Genomic DNA, 20,054 nt, shown 5'->3' with positions numbered 1-20,054 from the left:
CATGGTGGTGGCAGCATCATGCTGTGCGGATGTTTTCAGCGGCAGGAACTGGGAGACTAGTCAGGATAAAGGGAAAGATGACTGCAGCAATGTACAGAGACATCCTGGATGAAAACCTGTTCTAGAGTGCTCTTGACCTCAGACTGGGGCGACAGTTCATCTTTCAGCAGGACAACGACCCTAAGCACACAGCCAGGATATCAAAGGCGTGGCTTTAGGACAACTCTGTGAATGTCCTTGAGTGGCCCAGCCAGAGCCCAGACTTGAATCCGATTGAACATCTCTGGAGAGATCTTAAAATTGCTGTGCACCGACACTTCCCATCCAACCTGATGGAGCTTGAGAGGTGCTGCAAAGAGGAATGGGCGAAACTGGCCAAGGATAGGTGTGCCAAGCATGTGGCATCATATTCATAAAGACTTGAGGCTGTAATTGCTGCCAAAGGTGCATCGACAAAGTATTGAGCAAAGGTTGTGAATACTTATGTACATGTGATTTCTCAGTTTTTTTATTTTTAATAAATTTGCAAAAACCTCAAGTAAACTTTTTCACGTTGTCATTATGGGGTGTTGTGTGTAGAGTTCTGAGGAAAAAAATGAATTTAATCCATTTTGGAATAAGGCTGTAACATAACAAATGTGGAAAAAGTGATGCGCTGTGAATACTTTCCGGATGCACTGTATGTATGTGTGTGTGTGTGTGTTTTTTTTTTTTTTTTAATTGTGTTCTAATTTGAATCATTTTTTATACATGTTTTAAAACATTTTTTGCAGTTTAAAATGGGCTTTAATGGGCACCACTCCAAACATAACAAAAGTCTTAAAGTTGAACAAATACATCCACTTTGTAGCAACAAACATTTCAACATAAGCAACTATACCTTCTGCATTTCTGAGACATAGTTGTGACAACAAAAGAAAGCTGCAGTGAGTACATTTTATCAGAGATTATTGGTGCTTTTATTAATAATAATAATTCTTTACATTTATATAGCGCTTTTCTCACTACTCAAAGCGCTCCGCAATTGCAGGTTAAGGGTCTTGCTCAAGGGCCCAACAGAGCAGAGTCCCTTTTGGCATTTACGGGATTCAAACCAGCAACCTTCCGATTGCCAGTGCAGATCCCCAGCCTCAGAGCCACCACTCCTCTTGACAATTGTATTGTTGAGGTAAGAATATTTTTTCCTGTTTGTCTGCTCACAATGGCCAGAGTTTTACTTTTTTCCAGTGGTGAACGACCAGTTGCTAGTTCATTAATGGTTATGTTCTGTTATGACTTTTAACAAAGGATGCTCTGCTCAAAAGTTTGCAGTGTGTCTGGTATAGTTGCAAAGTTGTCAGTATGTTATGAATTAATTTGATTTGATTTGAGTATGCACCTGCTTTCAAACTATAGTGATGTATGTGAAACAATATATTTGTCAGCGTCAAATATACATGTTTCCAATTTTTCCTATGCTGTGTGTACTCAAATCATTTTCTTTTTTTTTTTTTTAATTCATTGCCCATACACACAGTGATTTACATATAGATATGGTTTTGTTGGCAGATGCATACTCAAATCTGGTATTGCATACATTGTTAGGCCTGCCATGTCTATAAAATATGTGTTTGCTGCCTTCCAGCAAACAGTGACTTGCCCCATCTACTCTGTGCCATCTTCTATTTTCTCCACTTTGGAGAAAATTTTGGAAACTGATATTAACTATGTGCTGATTTATTAAAGTGTGTGTGATAAACACTGTAGTGTATTTCCCAGTGACTTTACATATATATGTTACAGTCCATGTGTAAAGTTAGGCATTGTGTAGAATGCCTAGGAAATCTATAGAATGTTGAAAATGGAACATCAAAGTATGAAACAATTTAAACTTCAAACATTTCCTAGGCATTGCCAAAAGGCAAATAGTATTTGTCATTCTGTATAATGTCTAGGTATTATATACAGTGTCTAGGGAAAGTATATAGCATATTGAAGTAACCTGGACATGTCATGCTTTATCTATAAAATCACACATTTTATAGATTTCCTAGGCATTCTATACAATACCTGCTTTTTACACATTGCTGGTAACCTATAAATATATTAAGATGTGTCCATTCTTTTTCTTTTTCTTCAGCATGCAATTATGATGTTCTGTTTATCCAAGAATTAGTTACTTTAAGTTTTGATAGGTCTTTCTTAACACATTTAGTTTGCTAAACGGCTAGTAATAGTGATGCTTCCATAGGTTGGCCACCAATGTGAATTGGCTGATTTTCACTACAAAAGGCTCACTCTTTGATCAGTAAATTGACAGATCACAAAACATAACTTTTTCTGCATTTGCTTTTCTAAGTTTTGCAGTAATTTAGTTGTCGTTCTGATTTACACAAGGTAGTACAGTAGTAAAGCTAGCTTGTGTTTTTTTTCCTCCCTGTAAACAGAATGCATTAAAGCAGACTTTATGAGAGAGCTAAAGAGAGAAGACTGAAATATTACCTTTTACGTTAAAGAAAGTTGATTATTAAACAGAGAAAAAGATAAAGTAGGAGTCATTTTGCAGTTAGACAAATGGCAAGAAAAGCTACTTTAATGAATTCAGGCCTTTTTATTTTGTCCTTTAAACTAATACTGCTTGTCTATGTTTGGATGATAAGTGAACTCTGTGTTAAGTTACAGCAGTTTACATTTTCAATTAGAAAAAGAAGAATTTGGAATTGCTGCTTAGTAAATAATAGGCTTATTAAATTAACAGCAAAATGTGTCTGTTCTACTTGTAAACTTATTAAGCACGTTACCCTTTTATCGTCTTGATAAACATGAACATTTAATTGATTTGTGGCTTTTTTAAGGTTTGTATTGTGATCGTTTGTGTGTCATACAGTATTGGGGTGGACAAATCATAAATGCATATGGTACTCAGCTGGGCTACCAGCTTTGCAAACCTAGTAGTATGGTACATTTCCGGAACCCAGATTTATATATGGGGTGGAGGTTTACCTGTGGCTTTTAACAGCAGTTATTATTTATTTATTTTTTAATATACAGTGTTTTATTGTATACAAGTTCATAGCACTCTTACCACAATGTAAACACAATCATCATCTTGGAAATACTTTTAAAGAATGAATGTTTTTTAAAGGTTTATGTCATGTTGATGCGTGATCTGTTTCCAATATACCCAAAAATATATTATCAAAAATGAACTGAAGTACTGCAATAATGCTGTATTCTCAAATTATGTTGCCATGCTTAATTTAGACTCCATCAATAAGTTTGTTGTCAAAGTATCATCTGACGTTTAGAGCTATTCTGAATTGCAGTATGTCATTTATAGTGTCCTACACATTTAGTTGACAAAGCTTGTAGTCAGTATATACAGCTTCATTAAACCTTGTCACGGTTGCACCATTAAGTGTGTCATCCTGTTAGTAAAATGAGCTTTAAGCCTGAAAGTGTGTTCTAACTCTGGGGCTAATATTTACAAGCATTTTCACAAACTCTAGTTTACCAGAGAACAAGGTAAGGAGCCATATTTCTTAATAGTTAATGGTATCCACTTGTGCCAATTTAGTGACTTCAAAAGGCAAGATCTGTTTATAATCGAGTATGACTGTCTAATTTCAAAATGTCCAACCACCAGCACTGTAACATTGAAAATCTATGACAGGACTGTTGCTGCAACATTCAAGCCGTCACGCTACTGAATATTTCGGGACATTTACTCAGCTGTAGCAACCCTTGTCATTTTAAAAGTTACCTGCTGCATCAGTTGATATTTTTGTTTCCAAGGTGTACAGTTCATGAAATGTTTTCATTTTATAGATCTTGCTGGCATTCGGATCACCATTTTGTCCACCACTGTAGTATATGTTTTGGTAAGAAACAAGTACCGCATAATTAGAATGGTAATACATATTTATAATTATACCTCAAGAAACTATAGGAATGACTAGCTGGGAGAGAAAAACAAAAAAAAACCCTATATGAATATAGCAAATTATGTTTCAGCAGTGTTTAACTGCCAGCATCAATTAATTGAATCAGTGTGTCAGAATATATATTACAAGACAAATTGGTTAAAATTATTTTCTTAATTAAGCTTTATTTCAGATAAGTACAGTATAGAAGGAAATTAAACTATATGACAGCTTATAATTATGAGTCTATGGTTAGCTATAGCTCACTTTGTGTCATCAAGCACGCCTTAGATTAAACCTGTTGTCTTTTTAAATGTTGCTGCGTAGCCCTTTTTTCTTTGATGGTGCACTATTTTAGTTTTATAGTGTCAGTAGAACACTGAATTTTCTTTTAAAGTTAAAGGATCTCGCTTCACCAACACTTTCTAGCTCTTTCTGCCGGGACCCTCATCCATGCTTTGTAACATTCCATCAATTTGCCAGTTACTTGAGGAGGTAGATGTTAATCAAGGATTTTTGTAATTGAGTTAACCAAGTTACTCAATTACTTGTGAGACCTCTATTGGTAACTATATCCATCCATCCATTTTCTAACCCGCTGAATCCGAATACAGGGTCACGGGGGTCTGCTGGAGCCAATCCCAGCCAACACAGGGCACAATGCAGGAACCAATCCTGGGCAGGGTGCCAACCCACCGCAGGACACACACAAACACACCCACACACCAAGCACACACTAGGGCCAATTTAGAATCGCCAGTCCACCTAACCTGCATGTCTTTGGATTGTGGGAGGAAACCGGAGTGCCCGGAGGAAACCCACGCAGACACGGGAGAACATGCAAACTCCACGCAGGGAGGACCCGGGAAGCAAACCCGGGTCTCCTAACTGCGAGGCAGCAGCGCTACCACTGTGCCACCGTGCCGCCCTTGGTAACTATATTGGTAAGAAATTAACTTTGGTTTGTACTGCTTTTCAGTATTGGTACATTTGTATATATTCCAGCTTGTCTCATTCGGGTCATGTCTTTTGGCTTTGAGGGGTAAACCTGAATTAGCCAGAAAAATCAAATGTAATCCATATAATGAAGGCACACCAATCCAAAATAAAATGCCCAACAAGGTGGAAATCTTGCAAGCCGCTTAAATAGGAGGCAAATATTTGTTTTTGGTTCCCGGATTTATTTACATTTTACTTTTTTTCACTGAGTTGGTGTCAAACAGATTTTCATTTTTAAGTGATCATGTCACAGCAGATAACACTTAACCCTGTGTGACTCACATTGTTGAAAACAGGAGAATTTCATATTTTATCTAATTTTGCAGTGGTTGCCGTGCTTATGTATTATTACATGAGAGGAACCTTAAAAATATAGGTGATTCCTCCAAATTTCTACCTTACAAATCTATTGTTATAGTTTTGATAAAATTGGCCTTTAATACACAGTCTTGCAGGTTTGTTTGTAAATTCATATCATTCAAAATTTGTGTAAAGCGTATGTTCATGTGAACTAGCCAATCTACAGTGCATCCAGAAAGTATTCACAGCGCATCATTTTTTCCACATTTTATGTTACAGCCTTATTCCAAAATGGGTTAAATTCATTTTTTTCCTCAGAATTCTACACACAACACCCCGTAATGACAACGTGAAAAAAGTTTACTTAAGGTTTTTGCAAATTTATTAAAAATAAAAAAACTGAGAAATCACATGTACATAAGTATTCACAACCTTTGCTCAATACTTTGTCGATGCACCTTTGGCAGCAATTACAGCCTCAAGTCTTTTTGAATATGATGCCACAAGCTTGGCACACCTATCCTTGGCCAGTTTCGCCCATTCCTCTTTGCAGCACCTCTCAGGCTCCATCAGGTTGGATGGGAAGCGTTGGTGCACAGCCATTTTAAGATCTCTCCAGAGATGTTCAATCGGATTCAAGTCTGGGCTCTGGCTGGGCCACTCAAGGACGTTCACAGAGTTGTCCTGAAGTCACTCCTTTGATATCTTGGCTGTGTGCTTAGGGTCGTTGTCCTGCTGAAAGGTGAACCGTCGCCCCAGTCTGAGGTCAAGAGCGCTCTGGAGCAGGTTTTCATCCAGGATATGTCTGTACATTGCTGCAGTCATCTTTCCCTTTATCGTGACTAGTCTCCCAGTTCCTTCCGCTGAAAAACATCCCCACAGCATGATGCTGCCACCACCATGCTTCACTGTAGGGATGGTATTGGCCTGGTTATGAGCGGTGCCTGGTTTCCTCCAAACGTGACGCCTGGCATTCACACCAAAGAGTTCAATTTGTCTCATCAGACCAGAGAATTTTGTTTCTCATGGTCTGAGAGTCCTTCAGGTGCCTTTTGGCAAATTCCAGGCGGGCTGCCATGTGCCTTTTACTACTCTGCCATACAGGCCTGATTGGTGTTTTTCTGCAGAGATGGTTGTCCTTCTGAAAGGTTCTCCTCTCTCCACAGAGGACCTCTGGAGCTCTGACAGAGTGACCATCGGGTGCTTGGTCACCTCCCTGACTAAGGCCCTTCTCCCCCGATCGCTCTGTTTAGATGGCCGGCCAGCTCTAGGAAGAGTCCTGGTGGTTTTGAACTTCTTCCACTTACGTATTATGGAGGCCGCTGTGCTCATTGGAACCTTCAAAGGAGCAGAAATTTTTCTGTAACCCTCCCCAGATTTGTGCCTCGAGACAATCCAGTCTCAGAGGTCTACAGACAATTCCTTTGACTTCATACTTGGTTTGTGCTCTGACATGAACTGTCAACTGTGGGACCTTATATAGACAGGTGTGTGCCTTTCCAAATCATGTCCATTCAACTGAATTTACCACAGGTGGACTCCAATTAAGCTGCAGAAACATCTCAAGGATGATCAGGGGAAACAGGATGCACCTGAGCTCAATTTTGAGCTTTATGGCAAAGGCTGTGAATACTTATGCACATGCGCTTTCTCAATTTTTTTATTTTTAATAAATTTGCAAAAATCTCAAGTAAACTTTTTTCACGTTGTGATTATGGGGTGTTGTGTGTAGAATTCTGAGGAAAAAAAAATAATTCAATCCATTTTGGAATAAGGCTGTAACATAACAAAATATGAAAAAAGTGATGCGCTGTGAATACTTTCTGGATGCACTGTAAATTAGTGCAGTTTTATTGCCTAACCGACTGTCTTAAGTAGTGATACAACTGAACTTGTAAACGATAACTATATATCTTGCAATGATCTGTAAGTTCATGATGACTTAACGTAAAGGTTCTGTTATACAAAAATGTATTTCTCTGTAATGTTGTGTAAAATAAAGTTCTTGTAGCCAGAGCCAAATCTAACTGTTTGTGTTGATTTTAGATACGCAGACGGCGCCTTGCTCGGCTTGCTGGTGGCCAGACATCTCAACCCAGCACACCTCTTAGCACTCCTTTGACGTCACCACAACGGGAAAATCCACCTGGGCCGCCATTGGCACCTGCAGTGACTCCACTGGCCCCCACACCAGGTCCTTCTCATAATTTTGGCCTAAATGTTCAGAGCATGACACCTGTTACCTCTCCTATTGGAGCCTCAGGTATAATATCATTTATAAAGGTTTCTGCTTTGTAAAGTGGGAGCATTGAGGTGTATGTGGTTTTTGTGATTGTGCTTGGAAGCATAAAGGTGAGACGGATTTAGCTTAACCTGTGGAAATCATTTTTAAAAAGCTGGGTATTTTGGGTATGTACAAATGAATTGCACAGTCAGTTTAAGTACATGTTTTAATGTAGTGATATGAGTGAGTCTTCCCTTAAGGCTATAGTGTGTTCTTTTTTTTTTTGTTTTTTCCACAAAAAACTGTAGTTGGCTTATTGATTCTTGTGGTAATCTAGACCTTCAGTATGGTTTGAAGTAATATCTATAAAATGATTAAACTAAATAAACTAGATTCCTTAGTGCTCCAAATTTATAGGTTAGAATCCGTAGGTTTATTTAGCTAGCCTAAACTGGTCACATGTATATTAATTGTTGGTGTGTGTAAGAGTGCTGTGCAATGGACAAGAGCCAGGGTTCATGCTGTGACCATGAACTGCATTAAGTGGATCCATTAATAGTTGGAACAACTAGATTATTTAATTGTTGAAACAGCCTGCACAAGATTATTGTTTTTAATAAAATGTATTTTTAAGATATACAGACATTTTTTATTTTATTGTACATACATAGGATAATGATTTAATTTTTGGCTAATTTTAAGTGTTATTTGTTCAGTGGTATCAATGAGGTCTAAACATTAACCTGCCGATTTTTTTTTTTATTTTTTTTTTATGATTTTTGTTTTATTATTCTGTAACTATGAGAGTACCATGTGTGTGCAGTCAATTATTTTGACGTATAATGTTGTGTTTCAACACCCAAGGATTTAATTGATGGTGTGTGCATTGAATTCTTTATATCTAAGCATTTATTGCATTTAGTATTTTTTGTTTTGCCTTTGCTCTTATCATTGGAGAATTAGTTTACACATTTTAAGACACTATGTCTTTGCAGTGTGACACTTTTGAGTTTCATTTTTTTTAGAACACAAGCCAACAATGCCATTTAATGGAATTATAGAATTGATCAGGGGACTAAATACATCTGTAAGATACTATGTGGTGTTTCTATTATTTCTGTGTTTAGAAGTATTTATTGCTGAATTTATTTTTAGTTCTTTGGCTCAATTTAGGTCACACTAAGAAAAATATAATTTAGACTGAAACTGAATATCACCTGCATACATCTGAATGCAGATATATTTTATAACTGTAGGGTGAGGGACAGTGTGTGAAGTGGCACATTCAGTGTAGTGGATCTATGATTTTTAGAGAGACATAGTACTCAAACATACAGGTCTGTCTTTAGTTTATTTTCTGTACTCTCTTATTGAGAAAAGTAGTCTAAAAATATATAGTACTGGTTCCCCACTGGTAGGTGCCCCTTCACATTGTATATAACATCTCTAGTTAATTCAAAACTCTGCTGCAAGAGTCCTTACACGAACAAGCAACAGGGGGCAAATCACATCCACCCTGCTGTGCCTTCACTGGCTCCCTGTGTTACAGGATTGTGTATAAAATCTTATTAATAACATACAAAGTTTTAGGTGGCCTTGCGCTGGACCACATCAATGACCTTCTCATTCGCTGTGCTCACTATGTCCTCTTTATTCCCATATTTACAGAGGTTCCTTCATAGAAGGTGTCATGAGTGGTTCTGTGGCAGCTGCCAGGGGGAGCTGCAGAGCCCTAGTTTGGACTTCTGCCACACCTGGGAGTGATTCCAGACCTTCCTATCTGGAATACTCCCGGGAGCAGATTAAATGGAGCCAGCGGCCACTTTTCTGGTAGCCAGAGTTTGGAGGGAGTGAGATGAAGCTTGCTGGAAGGGAAGTGGAGGCGAAGGAGAGAGAGAAGAATGCACTTTATTTATTCATGCTTTATTGTACTGTGCTGCTGTTTGGCGCATGGGAGAAGTGCTTTCCTACTTAATAAAGATTTGCTGTGTTTGGAACTTGTGCCTGGTGTCTGTCTGTATTGGGTTTGGGTGGCTAATGCGCCCCCTGCAAGCGACAAAGGAAAACTCTGATAAGAGCTGTATGTGAGATCACACAAGATGGAAGAAGACAAAAGGAGCAGCTAAAACATTTTTAATATATGTTTGTAAACAACACTAGTTTTGATGTCTATGAACACCTGTCTTTAAGAAAAGTTACCAATTGTCAACTGTTTTCCATCAGTGGTTCTTCATCGCCAGTCTTTATGTCACTCTTTTACTTTGTTTGCTTGCTTACAGCAGTCTAGCACTTTTAAACTAATTTGTCATTAATTTGCATAATTCTGTAAATTGTATTTGTGCTACACTTTTTACTTTGGGTAGTACCTGGTGGTTTCTGTAATGTTAAATCATCCTAATAACATTTTGTCTTCCTCTTTCCTTCACTCAGGTGTTGCCTATAGAAGCCAGAGTAGTGAGGGGGTAAGTTCCCTCAGCAGTTCTCCTTCTAACAGTTTGGAGACACAGTCCCAGACCCTGTCCAGATCACAGAGCATGGATATTGACAGTATGACTTGTGAAAAAAGGTAATAAACAGCATTACTAATTTTGGTTAGTAACTTTTGTTGTATGAGCAGTACCCTTTCCTTTTCAGAACTACTCTTGTAATGGTATATTTTATGCTCTTAAGTATTTAATATTGCCTTCTGTAGTTAAAAACCTCTTTTGATTAGTGGTGAAAGATTTGTTTGGCATGACAGAATATTAGTATCTCAGTTTTGGTATTTCAACTTGTGAGGCTCTATGCAAGAGAGATCCAATAGTTCATGAACATGAAGGAACTCATTTCCATGTTTGCATATGGAGGTCAACTCAACAAGCAAAAAAAGTTAAGAATCACAAGTGCATACAATTATTTATTTAGAGTTGAAACAATGACAGGGTCAGTGACAAATCTGAGATCTCAGACTTAATCAGTAATATGGTACTGAGGCAGCACTTCCTTAATTTGTAATCTTAGCATCTTTGCTGCTAGTAATTTATGAGAAGGCAAACTTTGAAAATTTGTGATTTCCAAGGGAAAATGGTAAATGACAGTTCACCTGTCTTTGACAGCTTATGTCCAGCAAGGAGAATAAAAAATAGGGCATATATTGTAGAGAGCTCACAAAAATGTACTGTTAGCATTAATTTAAGAATTTCATAATAGCGGAGTACTTCTTGTGGTGATCCCATAAGCTGCCCATGATTTGTGGTTATATCCAGGTTTCTTACATTGCTAAAGCCATTAATGTATCTTTACATTTTGTAAATGAACTATCACATAAATTTGTTTTATTTTTGTTTTCCAGTATGTCTCAGGTGGATGTTGACTCAGGAATTGAAAACATGGAAGTTGAAGATAGTGATCGAAGGGAAAAGAGTCTTTCTGACAAGGTATTAAATATAAATTATTGGTGCTAATTTGTTTATAACGATAGGAACATTTTTTTCGCTTATTTAAGTGTGTATGTGTATTTAGTATTTATGTGGTCCTGTACAGGTTTAGGTACGTTGAAAATGTGTTTTTCTGACCTACTTCCTACTTCTGTATATTTTTCTCTTTGTGTTCCATTTAGCCAGTTGGCTATTGCTCAGGAGAAAGTTTTGTATTGAAATGTGTTGAATGACAGGCTTTAAAAACAATGTATTAGAAATCAATTAATGAACTTGCTGTCTGGCCTCCAAGAGATCCAAATTAAACGCCACTGGATTTTTTTTGTTTGCAGTTATTGTATGGTTTGGAACATTCTCTGTGCTGAATAGTTGCCGATTTGAAAATTTCATTTTTACTGCATTTGTAAATAAAGCAGGATGTTCTCGGCCATTCCTTTGTGATTATAGAATAATATGTTTGGGTTTTTTGGCTCTGTATTGTTTTCATGACACTCCTTTAGTTATGTAAAAAACATATATATCGGCTTAATAGCTAATATTACTTAGTAGGTATTAGTAGTATTACTTGTTTGTACTTTGTGATTGTAAATCTCTTTGGTGATGATTTATTTATAGGTTAATTTAGGTGGCTAAAGACTGGCTAAAGCCAATCAAAATGTTACATTAGCAAATTAGGTTGAAAACTTATGTTAGTGGTTCTCAATATGTGATATTCCAAGATAACAGAACAAAGTGAGGTTTAAATCTGAAACATCAACCCATTATATATGTACTTAATTTATTTATAATAATCATGGTTTGGTGCCCTGCCCTGGGTTTGTTTCCTGCCTTGTACCCTGTGTTGGCTGGGAATGGCTCCAGCAGACCCCCGTGACCCTGTAGTTAGGATATAGCGGGTTGGATAATGGATGGATGGCTGGATAATCGGGGTGCTGCACCGATTTATTTCTGTGAATCCGAGAGACAGGCTGCGGGCCGTGGGGAGGGGGAGAAGGGAGCCGGGCGAGGCCATCCTCACTTGTGAGAACTACTTTATAGAAAGTAAATTTCTAAATGTGTAATTTGCTTGAACAGTTGATTTTGTGACTTCTCTCATTGCTCTAAAAAACATAGTTTGCTTACAGGAGTGATGTATTCGTGCTAATCAGAGACAGAGCCTGCAGGCTGAGGGGAAGGGGAGCGGAAGTGGGGAGCCGGGTGGGGCCATCCTCACTCACACGCCAGCCTCCGTTCGAGTCGGTGTACCTTCGACCACATTTTGGAGCATACCTTGCCTCCACTTAAGTAGCTGTACCTGTTTGTTTATTGATTTTTTTAAAGTTTGTCCTGTATCACTGTCCATCAGCTAGTATATAAAGTATCCTAACAAGAATCAAGAGGGATATGGGTTAGTTAATAAGACCGCAACAGGGTGAGAATTTTAATAAGAGCAAACAAATTCAATCAATACTTGCTTAAATGTTAATTTTTTTTCTGTTAATAAGTTGCTTTTACTATCCTGGTTGTATTTTTGTAATTTTTTTTATTTTGCACAATGCACCAGTTTGTTGTTTTATTTGCTCATTTGTATCCAAAAAAAGTAATCAAAATCCTACCTTGCCTCATTTGAACTTTCCCGCAGTCTGTTCAATGGAGGATTTTCTGTAATAATTTATTTAATAAGATTTTAGTTAAAAAAACATGTGTTTTGAACATTATGAGCAGACAAATGGATTATGTGGCACTAGTGAATTGGGGATTTTTTTCATGGAAGTTTTAAAGCAGTTTGCTGTTTGTTCAGTGTTCGTTCCTATAGATGCATATTGTGACAAGAACTTTATCTCCTTTCTCCAAAAAATAAATGATCAACATTTTTTTGCCATTAGTATAAACAATATGGGGCAGATAACAGATTAAAAAAAGGTCTATTTGTGAGTGACACATTCAGTTTTATGTGGGTAGGAGAATCAATGCATATGTAACCTGGTCAAAATATAATAATGAGAATAGTTTTTTTGTGCCTTTATTGTTAATTATGAAGAGTCTGTACAATTTTCTTTTTTTAAAGAAGTTAATGGAAGAATATCTCAATTACATTAATCGTAGGGTTTTGTACCGTGTTAGCCATTATGAGTTTCCTCGAAAGCTTGCATATTGTAATCTTTTTATTTAGCCAATAAAAGGTGTCATTTTGCTTGACTTCTCACTCAATTAAATTAAGAATTGATGTTAATAAAGAGTATGAAAACTTTTTCCCTAGGATTCTTCACCGTCAGAGGTTTCAGAGGAACAAGCTTTACACCTTATATGCAAGATATTTAGAGTTTCCTGGAAAGAGAGGGATCGAGATGTTATTTTCCTGCCATCACTTGCTGCTGAGTTTAGACATAATCCAAAAGAAGGTACAGTAATATTTAATCTATGCCTGTTTGTCATAATTCAAGCTACTGCTTGATGTGCAGCTAAGGAGGCATCACTGAATGCCTTCTACTAAGTATTTACTCACTACAATTCAAATATTAACCAAATACTAGTAAAATATTTCTCCTGCTTTGTTAAATTTTTAATTTACTGCTACTGGATTATTACGTACTTTTATATGCATTTGGCAGCATTCTTAAATAATGTTTATTAGCAGAAATTGGCGCTGTGAAATTAGCCAGAAAATAAGGTTTAAATATTCCCAATTACAAATAAAAAGTGTTTGAATATATTTCAAGTATGATTAACAGTTCTGAGAATTATCCATTTACATTTGTACGTGCTTTTAATAAAACTTGATTGTTATAGTAACAGCCACAAAGCAAGAACTTCAGAAGCAAAAAATCCTAACGGTACTTGGGCAACTGTCATTTAAATACATGTCGCAATATGTTTGCAGTGCTTGGTCGCCAGCTGGTGCAAAAGACCCACATAACATTGTCATAAGCACTTTGTGATTTGTAGAAAAAAAAATAGTAATAGCAATATAGTGAAAGGTGGTGCCAGCATGTGTGGCTCGTAAGGGTTTAAGCTCCTTGTTGTGGCTACTTTCAGGGCTTGCGGTCCTGACAAAGATCAAGAGGAATATGGGTTAGTTAATAAGACCGCAACAGGGTGAGAATGGGGAGTGAAACAAAAGAACAGGCATTCGATCTGACATTCCTACCAAACATAATGGTAGTATTTTTTTGCACATTGTAAATAAGTGGTCTTATACCCATGTTATCTCAATATGAGAGCAAGCTGTTGTAAAAATAAGTGATTGAAAGGAAAATAGTCCAACTGCATTAGTCCTTTTAAAAACTATGCTATGGATGTTCTTTTTGACAAAATTATTTTCCTGCTTATTGATCATAAGCTGTCTAATTCATCCCTATTTATTAGTCTTTGGAATCACATGAGTGAAAAGGGCAGTCCCATTTTTTCCCTACTCTATGTGGCCCTGTTGGGCTGGGTCATTTCCCTTGCACATGCACGTTTCTTTTGGTTGTGTTCTGCCCAAAACTATTTCAGTAAACCCTTAAAAGAAAAATATTTACTGATTCTGTGGCATCTGAAGTTCTCAGCCATTTCCCTGGTAGCTTATCCAGTTCTGTCTCAGCTTGGTTCATGCTAGAAGGTTGAGTGAACTGTGAAAATGTATATAAACTGAAATTGTAAGTGCAATTGAAGCCGTGTTTAATTTATTAAGTTGTGAAGGTTTATGTTAGAGTGCTTCTTCAAGGACGAAAAAATATGGCAGTGCTGCATTATTTTTCTTGGATTGTATTTTAAAGCAGAAATATATAGGAAATAGATACAATTCCATTTATTTTTCTTTACAGTTTACTGTGACTTTAAAGATCTTATAGGGCAGATCCTAATGGAGGTCCTCATGATGTCCACACAGTCAAGAGACAATAACCCTTTCGCCAGTCTGACTGCAACGTCTCAGCCAATTGCAGCACTTGCCAAATCTCCAGATAGACACTTGGTTCTTAATCCTTTATCAAGCCAAGGGTCAAGTCCAGTGTTTTCAAATCCAGGCTTAATTGGGGCTAGTTCTTTATCAAGGCAAGTGCAAATTAATTTCCTATTCATTTAAATGGTTTTATGTGTTTCTTAAATTGATTTACATTAACCTTTTACATTCTTAAGATGTGTAATGCATTGTCTTTGAAAATATTCTTCTCTTAAAATTTAAATTAGCAATATCTCAATGTCTTTAGTCTGAGTGTTAGACCAGGAATGAAATTGGTATGAATTCAGTACTAAATAGGTGTTTTCAAGAATAACCACAGAATATTATTTCCTTCTTCACTAGTACTTTGGATGGGTAGCTTTCTGTCATATCTATTAGTCCTAGAAGTCAAATTTCCTTTTTCTTTCTTTTCAGCAGCTTTCGGGGAAAAAAATATATATAAATATTTATTTTTTGGTGGTGATGTGGTAGGAATCTGTGCATTCCATACAGTGGTTTTCATATACGATTAAACTTTAGCCTCGCAACTTCGACTAGAAGGTTTCTGGTAATTTGTTTTAGACCTGTCACATTTCTTAACATATTTACAAATTAAGGAAGTTTCATCAATACATAACTTTACAGTCTCTCCTTTATCCATGTTTTTCTCCCTATCAGCACATTCCATTCATTTGTAAAATTTGATTTTAATTATACATTTTTTTTTTCCAAAATTGTGGACAGCTGCCACAACCTGATTATTTTAATAGAGGGAAAATAGAAAATGTGAAACAAATTAAGTAAAAAAAGTTAAAATCAAGCAAAAGTATCAAAGCTCAAGACAGTAGTCTCATTTGAATAAAGATTCCTCAAGCTTCAAGTTAATATTCTTGGATGAAACCATAGAAAAAGATGTAGATTTATGCTGATAATGCATTTTGTAGCAGATACTATTCCTCAGAGCACTAATCTGAAATTAAATATCTCTCTATTATATAAAAAAAAACTTGGGATGAAACTTTTTGGGCTATATGATGTGATCCTTTGAAGAGAGACACTTCAGAGAGAGAGAGAGAGAGAGAGAGAGAGAGACTTTCACGTCCCACAACATGGTCAAGTCACTTCACACTTTCATGTCCCTTGACACACGCACCACAGTCAAGTCACATCGTACTGACCTCCATGTCAGACAGATTTTAGGAGAGACAGAGAGACATTTGAAGTGAGACAAAGAGACACTTTCACATCCCACGACACAGAACAAAGAGCAGCTTAAAAATGATAAGTTAAAGATGACACGTCCACGACTAAGTGAAGCAGAAAGAGCGGAGCAACAAAAAGAAACACAAAAGCGATGTAGAGAACAAAATGCAATTTTGGGGAAAAAAAAGAATGTAAGCAAAGACTTAGCAAAGAAGAAAGATCTGCACATTGAAATGCTGAAACAGTTGGTGGTGATAGTGCAGAAGATGAAAGCATCAATTTACAATATCCTACAGAATATCTACAAACGTTATCACCGTCCGGTCTCCCACCGGCCAAATTACTGTTGACAGAGGAATGTATCGTGATGTTATTGCACAATTTATGTCTGAGTAATGGGCTATGCAATTGGACAAGATTAGTTGTTTTGAAAATTGGTAGAAAAATTCTAACATGTAAAATTTTAACAGGCGACAAGAAAGGTAATGTAGTACATACTCTGCGAATAACATTAGATGTTGATATGCCATTCGTATTAAAACACTTAGTTTCCTGTCAGAATAGCTTTTGCAATGACAATTAACAAATCCCAAGGACAAACATTCGAAAAAGTCTGTTTGTTTATTAGAGAGAAAAAAACAATATTCACTCATGGCCAGTTATACATTGCATTATCATGATGTAAGACCAAACAAGGAATCAAAATTCAATGCAATCTTGAAGAAAAGTTAATTCCAGATATTGTTTATACTGAAGTTTTAAAGTAAAAATGACCATAATACATATGTAACAATTAACAAGAAAAAATGAATCTCTTTAAAATGTATTTCGAGTTAACCAAAACCGGGGGTTGGCAAGCGAAGTGAGCAGGGAGCATTGCCCCCTAGTTAAAATAAAAATTACTCTTTTGTAGTGCTTGCATATTATTAAATGTATATTGCATGAGTTGTTACTTTCAGTCTAGCTATGACTAAGTGCCTTGTTGAATTTTGTATCTCTTGTCTAAATTTTTGATCAAAGTCTTGAAAGCCTTTATTTTCTTCCTCCTCTCCCTGTGTTAGGATACAGCGGTTTGGACAGTGACTGACTGACATTTCAGTATTTTACCCACAGGACTCCAAAACAATTAGAGTAAAAATGAAAAAAGTAAAAACTTTACAATTTTTTGATCTAATTTCTAATTATATTGTTTGGACAAGCTAAGTTGGAAATACAGAAGAATAATAAATAGTTGCTTACTTGTAGATGATCTTGGTATATTGTATATTTTAGTTTCTAGAGGAATAATGCATATTCTTGTGATCTGGATGAAAATTATTCTTTTCTTGAGTTTTTATGGACTTAAGTCATTCTGAATTGGTAACAGTTAATTCCCCTTGGATGGCTTTGTAAATCATCTACCAAATCACAGTTCAGTTTGAGGCAGGAGAATCACCAATACAAAGTATTGGTAGCAATCTTTTTTTTTTTTTTTTAAATCTTAAAACAATCTGAAGTCATCGGACTGTCCTAGTCTTATCCTACATTAGGAGCTCAATTGGGTACAAGCCAAGCTGAAATTTATTTTTTGTTGGCCTGGTCAGTGTTTTTCCCACTTATTTCTCTCAGCCAGTGCAATCTTTTGCAGCTATCTTGGATAACCACTTATACAATCATCAGGCTCAGGTTATAGTGTAAAGTACCTTTTTATTTCAGGAGAATTTCATCCAGGTCCAACGTAATATGAAAGCTTCAGGAGTGATATTTGTTTGCCACTCAGGTGGGCTGAGTAAAAAGTAAGCTTATGACATTTCTGTGGTAGTTTTGAAAAATAGGTGATAGGAATATATAAACAAACACATCTTGTAGATCATTGGTGGCTAAACATTGTTTCTAAATATTTGAAGTACGCTGAAACATTGCGATAGTAGATTGATGAATAGCTCCACCTTGTACATTTAAGCATGCATGAAGCAATCTTGTATATTTTGTGAAGATTGTGTTTATACTATGTTGGTTATATTACTTGGTGGTAGCTGATTTCAGTTTTGACAGAAAAAAATAATCACATTTTGGCAGAATAACCATTAATAAGTCTGAGATTTTTCTACCTCCACCTACTTATACTTCCTTCTATAATCAAATGTATTGCTACCTGCCTCATTATTATGTCTTTGAAAGCCAAAATTGATGCTTCTGATACTAAACCTATTTGTGGTACTGTAGATATGGTTTTTATACAGTGCATTTAAAAAAAACATCTTTACCAAGTTAAAAATGCTGTAAACCCCACAATTGATGACCCCTTAGGCAGACCTTAGTCTGGATAGATGCCATTTGATATGAAACCACCGTCAAAAACAATAAAGTTCTTTGGTTTGCTAATGCAAAACACAGACCTTAATTCCACTGAATAAGTTAGAGGGGAAGAGCGAAACTCATTCTAACCTTATGTAGCTTAAGTATACTTGCAGGTCAGAAATTAAAGATTAAAAAAAAAAACAACCCTGATATACAAATCTCATACAGGCATACACAAAACTGTCTGAAGTACGCAAAAAGATGTAGCCTAGTATGGTGTTTGACTCAATAACATAACATTGTTAATTCTGTTACTAACACTACAAAGCGGTTTAGTACCAGTCCATATTATTGGTCATTTTTTGAAAGACAGAGCTGGCATAATTTTCATAATGTTTAAATACTGTATCTCATTGAGGTTTGGTTCCTACACTATGCTCTGTGTTGCAGGAGTAGGGCTTTAGCCAAGATAGACAAACTGAATTATGGATTAATATTTTATCATTTCATTTGTTTAATTAAATAAACATCCACCCATAATTCACATCCTCTTTTGCCAAAGAAAAGTTGTAAGGTTTGCTCTCTCACTAAGGAGCATAAATGTCTTTGTAAATCATTTTTTTTCCCAATGTCATTTATTGCGATAAATAGAAAATGGGAAATAGCACTCTAAATGAAAGTCCTTTTATATAGTGTATGCATCAATATCTCAGAGCCATTGCCTTTAATGTCTCTGAAAATGTACAGATTAGCAGTATTTTCTAATCCTGCAACAATAAGATCCATTTTTGAAGATAAAGAACTTTTAGTAATTTAAAGTTTTTCTTTTTATTTGGAATTGAAAGTTTTCTATACTTTTTTTTTAATGTCTTGAATCTTGGTGAGCCTTGGAATTGAAACATTTCTTTCAACATCAAAGAAATAAGAATAGCATAGTTTATTCTTTGACAGTCTGAAAAATGATGTACTTTCATTTTATTTGTGAATTTGTTTTTCCACTGATGTCCTAAAGTTACAACTGCATGTATATGTACGTCTTGAGTACAAAATGTGTGTGGTAATTTGCAATGGATATAGGGTTATATAGCAAGTGTGCAACGGGTTTTTTTTTGTTTTTTTTTAATTTAAGGCCATGTCAAATTATGCGACTTACGAATTGCCATAACTATAAAGCCTTTGCACAGCTACCAGCTCCATCAGGCAGCATTTTGTTAGCTGTCAGGAAATGGGTAAGCTCACGATAGATAGATACTGAGGAAGTGTGAAACCATGCTGGAAAGTCATTTTGCAGTCTTCTGATTTGACATTCCTTGAAATATGATCATCAAATTCAACATCCTGTCTGACTATAAATCGTGTAATGTGAAATCAGGTTAAACTATACACACATTAAGATTTTATCATTTATTGCATTTACATGTAATTGACCTTTCATGAATGGATCAGATGGCTAATGTATCATCTTTAAATAGCTGTAGTAATTTTAAGAATTCTTTAGTTTACAATATCTTGCTGGAAGAGATTTTTTGCTAGAAGTAGATCTCAGAATTTCTAGTTAGATGTAAATTTTGCCCTTCTAGTGTTTTGCTTGTACTTAATTGTTTTAATATTTGGAAATTTAAAACTGAGAAGGGAATTGACTATGAACAAATAATTGTAACAAGGAAGAAATAGAATGGGTAGTTTTCGTACAGAGCTTTCTTTCTGTTATCATTTGAACTGTAGCCTTTCACTGATATATCAGGCAAAACACTCATTTTATATTGTGGTTAATTTTTTGCACATAGGGTGTATTTTAACATGTATTTTTGACATTTGGTTTATAAAAA

General features: G+C 36.0%; 1 protein-coding gene across 2 annotated transcripts in view; it reads left to right on the top strand.

Annotated features, from left to right (window-relative positions):
• The window catches only part of ube4b (ubiquitination factor E4B, UFD2 homolog (S. cerevisiae)), a 96,162-nt gene that overhangs the window by 12,914 nt on the left and 63,194 nt on the right, over positions 1-20,054 (top strand). For both annotated transcript variants that reach the window (XM_039755644.1, XM_039755645.1), the window contains exons 2-6: positions 7,248-7,464; positions 9,856-9,991; positions 10,757-10,841; positions 13,081-13,222; positions 14,627-14,855. In XM_039755644.1, coding sequence (XP_039611578.1) covers positions 7,248-7,464; positions 9,856-9,991; positions 10,757-10,841; positions 13,081-13,222; positions 14,627-14,855 — 809 coding nt within the window. The remainder of the gene's footprint in view (positions 1-7,247; positions 7,465-9,855; positions 9,992-10,756; positions 10,842-13,080; positions 13,223-14,626; positions 14,856-20,054) is intronic.

The sequence above is a fragment of the Polypterus senegalus genome, chromosome 6 (assembly GCF_016835505.1).
Source record: "Polypterus senegalus isolate Bchr_013 chromosome 6, ASM1683550v1, whole genome shotgun sequence".
Lineage (NCBI taxonomy): Eukaryota > Metazoa > Chordata > Cladistia > Polypteriformes > Polypteridae > Polypterus > Polypterus senegalus.
Note: the sequence above shows the minus strand (reverse complement) of the source record. Positions and strands in the feature narration are given on the sequence as shown.